The sequence below is a fragment of the Grammomys surdaster genome, unplaced genomic scaffold (genome assembly GCF_004785775.1).
Source record: "Grammomys surdaster isolate TR1022 unplaced genomic scaffold, NIH_TR_1.0 125606, whole genome shotgun sequence".
Classification (NCBI taxonomy): domain Eukaryota; kingdom Metazoa; phylum Chordata; class Mammalia; order Rodentia; family Muridae; genus Grammomys; species Grammomys surdaster.
Genome location: NW_021620449.1, coordinates 588,600 through 603,755, shown reverse-complemented (window position 1 = coordinate 603,755; position 15,156 = coordinate 588,600). Strand labels below are relative to the sequence as shown.

The 15,156-nt window shown below is 41.2% G+C and overlaps 1 protein-coding gene across 32 annotated transcripts in view; it reads right to left on the bottom strand.

Annotated features, from left to right (window-relative positions):
* Positions 1-15,156, bottom strand: part of Arpp21 (cAMP regulated phosphoprotein 21) — a 164,612-nt gene that overhangs the window by 68,054 nt on the left and 81,402 nt on the right. For 14 of the 32 annotated variants that reach the window (XM_028787079.1, XM_028787093.1, XM_028787099.1 and 11 more), the window contains 3 exons: positions 12,728-12,765; positions 6,907-7,136; positions 387-614 (listed from right to left, as the gene is read on the bottom strand). In XM_028787079.1, coding sequence (XP_028642912.1) covers positions 387-614; positions 6,907-7,136; positions 12,728-12,765 — 496 coding nt within the window. Of the gene's footprint in view, positions 1-386; positions 615-6,906; positions 7,137-10,948; positions 11,009-12,727; positions 12,766-15,156 lie in introns of all 32 variants that reach the window. The other 18 variants (XM_028787084.1, XM_028787071.1, XM_028787085.1 and 15 more) reach the window with 2 other exon arrangements.

Below are 15,156 nucleotides of genomic sequence, written 5' to 3'. Positions count from 1 at the left end.
TCTTCTTCCTCCTCCTCTCCCTCCTCCTCCTCCTCCTCCTCTCCCTTCTCCTCTTCCTCCTCCTATTCCTTTTATTCTTGTCCATTTTTAGGGCTGGACATTAAACCCAAGGCCTTAGTCATGGCATGCAAGTAACTTACCACGGGGCTTCAGCCCTAACTCTTGAGAAGGGATGACTCCTGGGAAGTGTCTGATCTATATGAATGTTGATGCATTTACATACATAGTTGTAAATCCAGACTTCCCCAAAGACACTGAAAGTAGTCCTCACACTCTGTCTCCTACCCAAGTATTTTTTCAGAAAACTTGATAGCAAATTTTACTTATCAAACAGAGGAATAAACCTTTAATAACTTGTGTTTCCAGCGGAGCAGGTGAGTACTGACCTGTGTGTGGATTAAGAAGGATGCTTCCAGGCGGGATGCCAGTTGCACTTTCAAGTGGGAGGAGAATGTAGCTGGTGCTGCTGGGAGGAACCTGGCCCCCCATTCCATTCTCTGAATAGGCCATACAGCCAGGAGAACCAGCTGCCACACTAGAGGTCAGGGCCGTGCTCTGCGGGTAGGTGCGGGACAGTGATCCTGAGGAGCCTGCGCTGCTGGAAGACTCAGAACCTGGCAGAAAGATGAGAATCAACAGAGCATGTGGTACCCAGAGAAGGAGAGAGACAATAGTTAGACGTAAAAAAGCTGACTCCTTCATATGGGGACATTGGGCAATTTGAGGTGTGTGCTGAAGGATGAAGTTAGGCAATGTCCATTCCACATTTTGAACTTGTATTTATGAAAATATTTGTTTCCTATTTCTCTGGTGTGCCAATTTTTCTAAGGACAGGGATATTAAAAATAACCATTTCTTCAGCCTTTGCACACACACACTCTCTAGGAGGTAAACTGGTAAATGGGATTTCTGCGCGATGAACTCAGTGCCTACAAATTCCCATCTCTTGAGTAATTAACACTAGAAGAAATACTTCTCTTAGTAAGATGGATAGACCAATAGGAACCAGGAACAGGGTGGAGGATAAAGAGATGGCCGCCCAAGGAGTCCTAAGATTCAGTGCCCCATGTATGCTCTTGAAATTCCATTCTTCAGGCCTCTATATAGGTAAATTTGAATGGAACTGGTACAAACTGGTATTTACCCCTCTATGGGTAGAGAACTGGACCATTTCTATTGAGAGCACAGCTCTACCTGAGTAGGAATTATTTTTATGATGATGAAGAGTGAATCCAGAGCCTCATATGTGCTTAGAAAGAGCTGTAGCTTGGAACTAAACCTGGTATAGACTTGAGAGCTGAGGACAAACAGCTACATCTGGATTTAACAACCTTCTGACTGAGGCAACTGTGAACATCATAGAAATATTAGTTTCCATGATGGACCACATCCTCAGGTTGTGAGCCCAAATAAACTTTTCCTCTATTAGTTTGCTTCTTGTCAAGTATTTGGTCAAAGCCATGAGATGAGAAACTGATACACACTTAGATAGGAACACAGTGGTTGCTAGGTGCTCTTTCTGGTTGGCTTTGTTGTATGCCTAGGCCAGTGTGTAAGCCACAATCATCTGGAACAGACAGAGCGATAGTCTACGTAGCTATGCCACTGGTATATTTGATTAAAAGCGGACATTGGCAACAATGATAAAAACGCAGGGTGAGAAGTGTTCAAAGGTTTAAATCATATTGAAATTGATACTTGAAAACTCAAGAGTTTTAGGTTCTCAGTGTTAAAATTGTATCTGGCTTCCTTTTTCCAGGGGCTTAGTAGAAGGCAGAGCAAATATTGAAACACTATGTTGGTGTGGCAAGCACTGTACTTAGCACTATGAAAGGTCAAATTCCTACAGAAACCTCGTGTTGGAGTCAGAATGCATCTCCAGATTCATCAGACACATTTTCTGTGTCACTGTGTGGCAGTGTCTGACCGGACTCAGGGCACTCAATGTCCATATTGTCCAAGCTCTGAGCCTGCAGGCCACACATGCCATTCAGCCATGTCATTCATATGGCAGCCATGTAGTGTCAACACTTTACCAAGCTTGGCTAAGTTCTAGCCAACGCGATGCTAGAAAGTAATCAAGGTTACTCCCCAAGGGTGACATAGCAGCTTCCAGGGAGCAAAAGAAGGAGACAACATCAGGACAGCTGACAGAGAAACTCAGTGTACCTTCAAGGGAGAATTGGGGGCAGAGGGTGGGGGAGGGGGAAATCACAAAGCAAAGGAAAATGCAGAACCAGGAAGGACAGGGCAAAAGAGAAAAGCACAGGAGGGAGAGACCTCAGCTCCAGTCTGCCTTTAACATGCCCTGTCTCTCCAGGAAGTGTCTGTTGCCCCAACCTCAGAGCTCTCTTCTGTAAATCATCCAGATGGACTGGAAACAAGGGAGGAAGTTGTATTAATTTTCCATACTGGGCCACGTTTCGAGCCGACTTCTCTTTATCTCAAATTTTCAGTCTTTCTGTGTCTTTAAGATGTAAATTCCAGTTTTTTTCCTATTTTGTAGCCTTTCTGCCTTTTTTAGATTTGGGAGCCATTTTCACAAGACAATCATTACAATAGGTAAATAGGATACATTTGGCTGTTTTGAAATATTAGACTGACTTGAAGCTAATGTGCTTAAAAACTGGAAGTAGAAGAAAAAGAAGAGGAGGAAGAAGAGGACAAAGGAGAAGGAGAAGGAGGAAAAACACGGAGAGAAGGAAGAGGACAAAGCAGGAGAAAGAAGAAGTGATAAAGGAGGAAAGAATGCTGGAGAATGAGAGGGGAAGGGGAGGAGGAAGATGAAGAAAGAAGAGGAGGAGTATAAACAGGGGGCAGAGGGAACGTGGTACTGCAGTTGCTCAATAGAAAAAGACAGACAGATGAAGAGACAGGCAGACACACACACATTTCTACTCCTGTCTCCCATATTCAACTGGTAGTGCAGTAGCACTACAATATAAAATTGAAAACTCTTTAGTCCCATCAGATGATTTTGTTCACTACAATAGCTTTATTGACATATATTTTATGTACCATAAAATTCCATCTTTTCTAGTGTGGGATCTAACGGCTTTTAGTTTATTGCTGGAGCAGAACAAACACCACTCCTATCCTGTCTTAGAACATTCTCATTCCCCCCAAAGGAAGCCAATAGATTTTAGGAGTGCTAGACAATTTCAAATCCTTATCCTAACTCCACACGATGTCTGATCTGAAACCTGCCTTTACAGATTGTCTGTGTGGAATATTTTTCATGAATACAATTGTGTAGACAGTTTCCTTGATGTGGCTAGAATAGAGTTCACTGCTCAGACACACTGTACTATGCCTCAAAGCTTCGTTCTCCTCTTTTCATTCAGCTCCATTAAGGTCAGAACTCACAGAAGCTGTGGTTACCTACGTAAGACTACACAAGGTTAGGATCCTCAACATTCCATCCTTGGTGGGGAGGCTCAGACTTTCTAATGGAATAACCTGGTAAGTTACCCACATTCCAGTGAGCAACCTCTTCTCATGCTCAGTTAAGTAATCCTAATTCAAACTAGCAGGGTGCAAAAGAAAATCATGACATGAAATTAAGAGGGGAGAGGCTTATTGGGAAGAATAAGTCTAGGATGGAAAGGCAGAATGACAGAGGCTAATGTGGGGACAGTCAAAGCACTTTATATATATGTGCAGGAAGGAGCAAGTAAATAACGGTGTTCTATCTAATAGTGATCTGTACCCAGTCACTTCTCGGCCTTTTGGCTAAGACCAAATGTGATCTGTACCCAAACCTTCCAATCAAGGGGTAAGTGACAATAGGCAAGTGTAGTATCCCAGTAAGCACCAATTATTAATCACAGAACTCAGGGAAGGCTTCATTACAATGACCAATCTCCCCTCCATCACAATGGAACCCTTCTCCAGTCATCCCAAGGCACAGAAGTCTTACTTCTTAGTTAATAACTCTAGAAAATATTTCTAGATTCAGAGGGTCAGAGTTAAGTAGAGTGATCTAAAACTTGCAAAGGCATTAGTAGAAAGCTAACTCCCAGGCCTATTACTTGGAGTAACAAAAATAAAGAGGATGAGGTCATGGGAAGATGAGGTATGATGTATGAAAGTTAGAAAATTAAAAATAGGGCATTAAGATTAATATCGGACTATCAAAAACAACCCTTTCAGAGGTTGGCATGGAGTCAGACAGTGGTGAAGATGAAACCATGCGGTCACTCAAATGATGAAAATGAAAGGATGGCTTATGTCTATGGAGAGGTTATTTCCAAGAATATAGAGGGATGCCTCAACCCCTAAGTACCTGGAAACTTCTAGAAAGGCAAATCTCCATGCTCCATTTGACACTTCTTGACTCAAAAGCCTTGGAGAAGGCACAATGTGTGATGTCATTAGACTTCCCATCTCTGATGATGCTGAGAACGTCTCTGTGGAGCTGAACCATGGGGGTGAATGACCAAACACTGTAGTCTGAGGTAGAGCCAGGAGGAAGTGTGTGCTTATTCCTCAGCCACATCGCCTATCCCAAGGGGACAAGCCTGAAGCATAAGGACCACCACAAGATTGCTCCCAAGATCAGCATGACAGCATCCTCAACTTCCATAGACTTGTGCTTGGCTGCTGGCAAACCACTCAAGAGACTGCACGTATACATTCCATAATAAGCTGATATAGGAGAACATCTCCAATATGGAAAAAGGCTCACTATTATCCAGTTAGACCCAGAACCTTCACAAGTAGAAGAATAACTTTGAACACTTCATTTAAAAAAACACACACACATTTGGTTTCTGAAAGACTTTAAAAGTTTTCAACTTTACCATACCAATTAAAAAATAAATCAGAAACCTGTTCTGATGCTCACGACAACCAACTGGCAAGTTTACCTCAGAAAACCACCTTGGGGAGGTTTAAGATTGTTTTGATATCTTCTCTTGATCTCCTTAGGAAAAAAAATCGTTTCTCCTTTCCATGTCTGTGCCTTGACAAGCTTTCGAAGGCAGACACTTAAACTAAAAGAAAAAAATAATGTCTGAAGCATTTATAATCTCTAATGGTTCTCCAAAGAGAGTGGCGTTTTACTGTTCGTGAAGTGTTTTAAATGCTTCCGATGAGCTTTGCTTTGGAAGTGACAGGGGTTTGGTGCATGGAAAATGGTGATTAATTTTAAAATGGTAAGAGCCCTTTTGGGGTACTGGAATTTTTAAGTGCACCATTTAAGGTACTTGGTTTTAGCATCTTAAAAACTGAAACTGTTTAACCTTTCTTAGTTTACAGGAGTTCAAGTGTACCGCCGCTGCTTGTGTGGATTTCAGATGCTGTGACAGTGGCATACAAGAGCAATTAATTAGAGTAGGAATCAAGAGCTTAACAGCTAGTGAACAGAGCTCTCAGGAAGAGGGCACCCACCCACCTGTGCTCTCCAAGGAGCTCTGTGGTATGTATAGAGCGAAGTCTCTGAATAAATGTTATTAATTTGCCTTCTATGTAGGAAAACATGAGATAATTTCTTAGGAGGAATTTGTCAACAACATAATTATGCTAAACTATCAGCATAATGGACCTGGTTTGGGGCAAACCCCTTCTCTCCTGCTTCAGCATGAGTCTGCAAAGCAGTCAATGAGGGCAAAAATATCTCAGCCTCAAGTGGGGTTCTCTATGCTCTGCCTAAATCTTCAACTCCTGTACCCCAGTCCTGACACTCAGGGCCTACTGGAATTATAGTTTAAGTCTCAATGACAGTTCAAGTGACAGTGCCTCGCCTCTCCCCCTCCACCCTCCCCCTCCACCACCACCACTTTTTCTCAATGTAAGAGTCAGAAGTCAGCATCTGGTATCATTGTTCAGGTGCCATCCACCACCCTGTCAACACAAGGTATCTCAACATCCTGGAGCTCACTCAGTAGCTAGGCTGGCTGGCTACAGAGTCCCAGGGACCAGCACATGCCACCAGACCCACTCTTTACTTGGCTAACTCTAGTCCTTTTGCTGGTAGAACAAGCAACTCACAGATGGAGCCATCCTCCCTGCTGAGAGTGATTGTAGTCATTCCAAAGCAGTGGTTCAAGTGAAATTTCTGGTCTATCATCATCACTTTTTAAGCATCTTGCAAGATCTGTTCCCTAAGTTGTCTATCTGAAAATATCACTATCTCCGCCCCCAGGGGAGGAGTGAAGCAGAAATCATAAAGAAACAAAAAAGTGACCTTCACTTCTCAGTGAAGTTTGGAAACACTAAGCATTCCAGAGATGGGCCTTCCTCATCTGCAAATTACAGATGCACACATTTCATGGCCATACTAAATGGAAGTATGACTGACTGGACCCTTGCGGCGTGCCAGCTACGTGCAAACTGGTTTGCATATATTAAAACTTTTTGTCTTCCTAATGACCACTGAATGCAGAGATATTAGCATTTATATACCTCAGAGGAAGAAATAGGTACATACAACTTAAATAATAACAGGTCCAGGACCAGAGGAACAGTGTACTCACACAGGAACTAAATCTGTTACTCTTATAATGTCCTTACAAGGCAGGAGTACGTCATAGCATTACATTTAAAAGCAGTAACTAACTTTTGTTAAATAATTTCCATCTGTGTTTACCAAGGTAATCACCTTTATTTTAAAAATCATGTCATTTAAACTTTAAATATGTAAACTGGGTTCATAAAACATCTGATAACCTATATTTTACCATGACGAAAACTAAGGAGAAAAAAAAAAACTTCAGGGTGAGCTTCAAGTCTGTGGCTAGCTAGGAAGATACAATAACCCACTTAAATAATACCTCCTGGCTCTTTAAGTGGAATGGAATTACTATTTCTGCCATTAGTTAATTCAAAGTCACAAGAAACAGAGAGTATATGGCCCGGGTATAATCCAGGAAGCACCAGGGCGGGGACCCTTTCAGTAATACCTACCTGTTTTGGACAGTTTCCCAGCACTCCTGGTACTGGATGTGCTGTCACCTCTGGTCAGCACCGTGATGCCCCCAAAACTTGCTGTCTTGGTCATGGTGGGCTTCAGATTGCGGTTGGAGCTGTCAGAATCTGTGCTGCTCCAGGCCCGCTGGTGGTCTGGCCACCTGAGCTCAGTCTCTGAGCTGCTCTGCCGGCTCCCGGAAGTTCTTCCTGAGCTGTCTCGGTGAGCCCTGCGCAGCCGTCAGAAAGATTCATGGGGACAGAGTTATGCATCACGACAGGGTAGGCGGGCAGAGGAGCCCTTCGGAGAATAGTTACCTCTACTCTCCTTGCTGACCGTCTTAACGCCCTCCCCCTCCAACAATGTTACAAATATCTGGATGACATAAAGACACGTAACATATGACACATGGCACACATTATACATGGGAAATCAAACCTAGCGACATCATGATCCCTCTGCCAGTGAAGGAGACACAGTTGGAGACAAGGGTGATAAAACATAATTGTTAGCTTCTCTCTCTGAAAGAAAAGTAGGTACACTCTCCTGACTCAAATCAATAATGAATTCATGTTCAGAAGTAATTATCATCTTACATAATTCTAAAAATAAATCTCAGGAAAGAAGTTATTTTTTTTCTTCCTTAGCATTAAATAATTTGCCACGGAGGAAAGTTATTTATTAATTCATTTTCCAACTTTAGGTTCTGTAGGATATCTTTGTTCAGCAAGATTTTAACAAAAGAGTGATCATGGAATTTCTATTTGAGCTCACGCTGAGAATCTGCTTCATGACTTTAAACTCAGTGGACTAAGGAAACTCTACTCCTTACCGGGTAGAATGGTTCATGAAAGCATCAGTGCTGACCCTATACTTTGGCCTGAGATTTTTCCAAGAACATCAGTGGAAATTTGAAAAACCCGTTGAAGTCAAAGAACACATTCATATAAAATGTATCTAATATAATGGAAGTTACCCAAGAGCTAAAGCTGAATTGGGGGAGGGGCAGATTTCCTTCAAGGGATATGGAAGCTTGCATGTGTTTTGTGAAAAAAAAAATTATAGTTTCATTCATTAGTTTCCAATTTCCTCAAGGAACAAATTTGTTCATATTTACAAAGCTTTTTTTTAACCCCCTGCCGAAATAATGCGTCATTAAAGTACCCTAGACTTTTCCTGGGGTATAAATGAGTGAAGGGGGGCATTACTCACAGGTAATAAGTATACCTTGTAACCTCACATCAAGATGAGATGTAGTGTAATCAATGCATGAATCAAATCTCAATCCCTGAAATACTTGCATCCCTAATTTGCAGATGAGGAAGGCCAATCTCTGGAGTGTCTAGTGTTTCCAAATTTTACTGAGAAGTGAAGCTGTAAAGCTTTGTTTAAAATCAATCCCTCTAAGTCAATAATGTCCTGTTGAGGAGTAAGGAGTCCAGGTAGAACTCTAACAGAAATACCCCCAGCACACTGAGCAGAAGCAGAGCCTCTGTTTCAACGTAGGTAACATTTGTCTGTGTCTGGGAAGATTAAGAAGGGAACTAGATTTGAGAACTAGTGAAGACCAATAGGAGCTTAGAGAAGCAAGGGGTTGGGCAGGATAGAGAAATCAGAGAATAAGAAGCATTTTTACCAGGCACAGTTGGTGAAAACACACCTTATCAAAGTTTTCTTATGATGTCTCGTGTCAGAACTTTGGGGAAAGATGGTTTCAGAAGTAACAGGAACCTGAGAGGAGACCTGATATAGGAAGGAGGGGTGCTCACCAATGGCCAGGTGCCTTTAAATGACACGCTTTTAGAAATGTAAGAAAACTATTGGGGCTGCTGTAGAAGAATAGACTTCCCAAGGGCTTGTGTTGTCTAGTGGAGTTTGTTCTCCCAACGTCCAAGTTCAACTTCATTCTTCTCTTGTCTAATTCTGACTTCGTTGACCCATCTCTGACAAAGTACAGCCAAATCATCCCTTAGTAACTATGAATGAACTAGAAATGGGACAACAATCTGTTATGTAGATGATCTGGAATATCTAGATCTTCGGCATGCAGGATCTGGCAGGTCTTCTCAAAGGAGGTGATCTCCATTTTTCCAGGGCATAGTTGATACCCTTTGGCACGGTAAAACTGTTTCTAGCAACTGTATAAGCTCATCTACCTCCCCTCATCCATAAAATGACCTGAGATACCCTTCCCTGGCCTGGTGGCAGCTCCAATCAGCATCCTAAGCCAGGATCCATGCAGGTTTTAAAGGGGGAAGAATTTAACTTTCTGCTTTTAGGAGATACCATAAATAGAATCTAAATTAAAATATACAATTATTTATGGCTCCTAGATATGAGCGAATTGAAATAAAACTCTCATTTCTTTATCTCCTGGCTACTTAGTCCAGTAATGGCAGGGATTGAGTGTCTACTTGGCATGGAATCGTAAGTGTGACAGCAAAGCACATACTCAAATGCCATCCCCCCTTGTGAAGTTCAGTTTGGTCATTTCCAACAAGCATCTAGGAAAATGTCACCGGAGCTTTTTGTAGACAACTAGTATTCCATTCCATGACATCCATTTTGTTCTGTTACTTTGCTTATTGGTAACTAGTGACACTTTCCTTTACTTCTGAACATTGTGTTTTTATTTTCCCCAAGTAACATATGAACTCAGAACCATTTTTACAATAATCTATGTGCCCTTAAGATCTGAAACTTAGTGACTTGTGTAAGTGATGGGCTCCGTAGTCCAATTGGTTCTCTAATTATACCATAGCTCTGCTAGGAGGTGACTTGGGGGTTGTGTTAAAGGAACCGGCTTTTCAAAGGCTTGTGTCTAATACATATTACAGAGTGTGTGAGTTTAGGGTCTAGGTTTCCAGTGGAAAAATTCAAGGTCATCACTTAAATATTCAGAAACAAAAAGGGGAGTATCTAATGATGCATGAGGAACTTGGAAAAGCAATGTTCAGCCTAAGAAAGAAACAAAAGAACATGACCCCAGTTTTTCCTTTTCAACTAATGCCTAAGGGAGCAAGAGAACTCCACTCATGCTGAAGAGCTCAATTCAAACTACTTGCAAAAGGCATTGCCAATCCATCCACTTTTCCCCTTATTTTCTTTGTTTGAAATTATTAAGAGTTTTGTTTGGTGTTTTATCTTTACTCTAACAGAGATCAACCCTCGCTAGTACTTCAAAATATATCCATACATACACAATAAATACTGAATATTTTAAATGTGTGTGTGTGTGTGTGTGTGTGTGTGTGTGTGTGTGTGTGTCAAGTCCTCTGTGTGTAATTTGGAAGAAAACATACAGGAGTTAGTTCTCTCTACCACGTTGGTCCTGGGAATTGAACTCAGCTCATGAGGCTTGGTGAAAAGCACCTTGATCTTCTGAGTCATCTTGAAGATCTGATGCTGAGTGTTCTAAATTACACTGTTTCCACCTGGCCTTATAATGCACGTCAGGCAGACATTTATAAAAGTGATGAAAAACTCTGGCCTCATAGAGCTGTTAGCCTAGCAGAGAACTCAAAAGATAATTAATTCCTTCTCCTCACTCCACAAATCTTTGCCTAAATAGTCTATTATAATTGAAGAAACTTCATAATTTCCTTTTAGAAATTAAATAAGTGCTTAAAATCATGTTTGAAATACTATGACGGACAGTAGTGATTTAAAAAGCAGCCACCCTAACAGAGTTATCATGGATTTAGTTTCCAAAATTGGGGATGAACACATAATTGTAGCCTTCCAGGGAAATCTTAACTCAGCTTAATTTGTCAAAGCAAGTTTGAGGTTGTTCAACCCGTTTAAACAGTGAATCCACCACATAATTATACTTCCTGGGAAGAACCCAGAAGAAGAATACACAAAGTCATGTCTTTCCAGTGCTACCTCTAGCCCTGTCCAGTTGTGTAACAAACGCTACAGGAAGAAAACTGAACAAATTTTAACTCCATGAACAAAAATATTGCATACTAACACTTATATTGCACACGGATTCTGCCACATCATCCGAAAACACAGTTTATGAAAGTAAACCATACCAACCGAAAGAGCTGTCTTTTCTTATAGGTCTCATTGCATATGTGCATGTCTTCCTGGAGCCTACTGGGAATGAAAAACACCATGTTTACCACATAAAGCCTAAGGGTATGAGATGCCCTACGTGGAATGGATGTGCACTCCACCACAGCATGCCCTGCTTGTAAATCAATCCCACAGGCTATGATTCACCTGTGTGATGTTAAGGTTCCTATGAATAAATTCATGGCAGCAAGTGACTATTGTAGCCCCTCATCCTATGCTAGATAAAGGGGCAAGGGGAGGGATGTGAAAACAGAAGAGGCTGGTAGACACAAGATAGAAATTCAATGAAACCTACATGTTGAGATTTTCTTTAAGATAACTGCAAAGTTATTTAATCTGAGACACTGGAAATGTCAGTATTCCAGAAGTACCCATTATACAATTTATTTCTTATGAAGGGACGCTCAAATGGATGTTTCCTTCTTGGACCATTAGAACATGTTCATATAGGCAATGGATAGAGATGACCAGTTATTATGTTAAATATGATACAACTTGAATATCTAGGGCATTTAAGAGTCAATGGATAGGACTGGGGAGTAGGGAAATAATTGGTTAGAAGACTCAGAAATGTGTCTCTGTGGAAGTGAACTGTCACTACGAAACGTCTCTGGGGTGGGTGTAAACTTTTGAAATGCTTCAGGGCATCACCAAGGTAACCAATGACGGACTCTCAGTTTTACTAAAAATGGAGAGTTGTGCCTCAGATTGCATGGGCTTGGAAAGAACATAGTCTGTCTTCCTGTCACCTAAAAGAGGTGATTCTCTCAGCACTTCCAACTGAAACCCAGAGACCTTTTATCTTTTAGATTGGTTATCTCTGATATCCAGTTTAAATTCTGAGTAATAGCATTTAATGAGCTTCAGTTTTAATCAGACTTAAAGGGGAACCCATTATGCTGACACCCAAAATTAAATTAACCCAGTGCTTTATTTATGAATCCTGTGTTTCTAAACCAAGTTGCAGGTTTTCATTAATCAAATGTGGTTAGCACTGCTCATGACACTGCCTTCCTTTGTCTGGAATCCACATAATTGAATCATGGGAACATTTTCATACCTGTGACTGCTTCAAACTGTTGAAAAGGGTGTTAAATCTAAATGGTTTGCCTTTAGCCCCAAATCATTCTATAAACTCCGTGAACACTCTGTTTCTCCAATACCTTCCTCACTGAGGCTTAAGCCAGCTACACTGGTAAATACAAAAGCCAGCGTTTGAAAGAACGTTTTCACATCAGCATTTTTAAGAAGACAAGGAGATCTGTGCAATTTGATACACACACACACACACACACACACACACACACACAGGCTCGCATGCACACATAATCTTTGGCATAGCTATTTAAAGTGATGAGACCCAAGAAATAGCTGATGATTCTAAATACACTTTCAGCAACCTGGCCAAAAAGCCAGAGAAACTGAATGTCCACTGGGTCTCCACTCTTATCCCTTGTCAAGGCTTTCTGGACTGTATCTTTGGGAGGGCCAGAAACAGAGACTTTGACCAAAAATGCTTAAGCCCCTGTCTGAGAGAAACTTCTTCCTCAAATCAAATGCTTTAAACATATCAAGTAACATATATGTAAATATATATGTGTGTACACATAGATATATGCATGTTCTCATACATATATTCAGGCACACACTTATATACTGGATACATATGAACATGAAAATGTAGAGGACAGGTGACAAATAATTCCTCTGAAGACACAAGAAACATAAACTTCATTTTACCTGTTGTCCAAAAATAGGCTTTCCTGGGAGCAAACTGACTGAAAAATAAAGATAGAAAAGGTACCATGTCAGACAGGCGGGATTGGTGGGACTCCCTCAAATCCTTGCCTGATTTTAAAACTACTTTCCCTTCCTTGGGGAAAAGATTAAGAAAATTACATACAAAAGAGGAGAATTTTAGAAGGAGAAAAATGGGTTAGTGTTGTCAGCAGGGTAGCCGGTTCTCAGCAGCACAGGGCATTTTCTTGTGAGGAAGTCTCTAAGGATGAACAGAGGAAGTTCAAGGTAGGGATCAAGGTCAAAAGAAAAAGATAAGTCAAACAACTGGAGAGAATCATAACTGCTGAGTTTTGAGCAGAATCTTACACCAACCAAGGGCACAGGTTCAAATCCAGATAACATAAGCAGATTTGACAGGGTCCACCTAGGGCCAGCAGAATGGTAAAGCCTAATCCTGCACTCCCCACCTCAGTGTGACATACCCTCACAGAAGGAGACTACTACAAGTCTCTCAATATTGAAGAAATGCCATTAATTATTAATCTGAATTGAGGGTAGGAGTCAGGACAGAAGACAAGAATTGACCAGTTTAATCTAATTAGAAAATGCTAGCAAGCGACTTTTGCCTGGTTTCTCTTTGTTTTTCACAGAGAAAGCCAATAGCTTTCTTGTTTTACTTCCCTTACTGAGCCATCTCCGGGGAAAGAGAACTCTACCACCTTTAACCTGCTGAGAAAAGGAGGATCATACTAAACTTGAAGAAAGAAAGAGAAGTCTATGCAAAGCAGACACATGCTTATGTGACAGCACACTGTGTCTGGGCAACAATACAAAACCATATTCAGGGTTAGGTGTTATCTGCCTAGTCACCCATGTGCCATCTTCTGTGCATAGTTTTCAAGATGAATAAGTGACCTATACAAAGAATAAACGGGGACCTAAAAGGCCCACTGTTCTACAGAGATAATAACTCTGTCGATTCTTTACACACGTGAGTATATATCCATGTATGTCTGTGCACACATGTATATATGTGTTTGGAAACCAGAGAACAATTCCAGGTGCTGTTCCTAAGAGGCTGTCCATGGTTTATTAGTTTAAAAACTATTTTGTATTCATGTGTGTGTGTGTGTGTGTGTGTGTATACATGTGTATACATGGTTGGGTATGTGTGCATACCAAGGTACACATGTGAAAGTCAGAAGACCACTTTCAGGAGTCATTTCTTTCCTTTCTCCAGGTGTGTATTTGGGTCTTGAAATAAGGTCTGGCTTGGTGACAAGTGCCTTTACCTGATGAACTATCTCACAGACCTCTCCACCTGGCATTTTTTTTAAATAGGGTCTCTCACTAACCTATAACTCATCAAGAAATATAGGTTTGTGGGCCAGAGACCCCAGGACCCACCTGTTTCTGAGTCCCCAGTGGAATGATAAGCATGTGATATCATGCTTCATGGTTTCTTGGTTGGGTGTGGGTAAACAAACTCATGTTCCTGGGCTTTGTTTTACCAGCTAAGCCATCTCCTCACCCTCCATAAGCAATTCCTTAAGTTAAACCTTCAGGTTTGTGAAGCTAACACTCAGAGAGGCAAGCCAAATAGTTGTTCACTTTCTTTCTGACAGCAAAATCACTTCTTACCACTAAGGCCGAGGCTCTGTTTCGACATGGAGTCTCATGGATGGTTGGAAAGAAGTCAGTGGGCTTTATAATGTTGCCATCAGGCACTTGAACTGGAGAATCAACCTATTTAAGGAAGCTGATCTTCAGACTTTTTAACTACAATCCATTTGAAGGAAGGAGAGCCTAAACAACTTCAATTCTTCGAATGAGAAAACATGACGCCAACAAATCAAAGATACTTATCACCAAAAACATCTTTCAAGAGTCTGCCTCTGGGTGTTTTGAAAGATCCTTAAAAATGGTCCCCACCACCACCAGAGGCCCTTCCCCACACTCTCATAAGTGAGACAGCTATGGGCTGTGATTCAGTAGCTGGTGGAAATAAACTTTAGAAAAGAGAGTATTAATAACTTGCACATTTAATGGCAGAGAAAGATAAAAAGTGTCACGGTAATTAAATACAACATTTAAAGCTGTCACTTACATGCACACCCGGATATAAAAGGCTTCTTTTTTTTTTCCAAAGAAGAAAATGATTTTGCTTAATGGATTAGAGTTCTCCCCCACATCCCACCCACACTGTATTCACACTCTGTGCCCTCTCAGCCACTCAGAGGGAGACCCCACTGATGGAGAGGCAAGCAGGAACCCGTTTGGAGCCCTATCGACACACAGATGTCTTCAGCAAAATTCCTTCCAGGCAAGACATGCCTTTTGTGAACAACCTGCTTTATTAACTAGTTTTCCCAATGTTAGTAATACCAGGTAGAAAGGACCAGAAAATGAGATTAAATTCTCACCAAAGA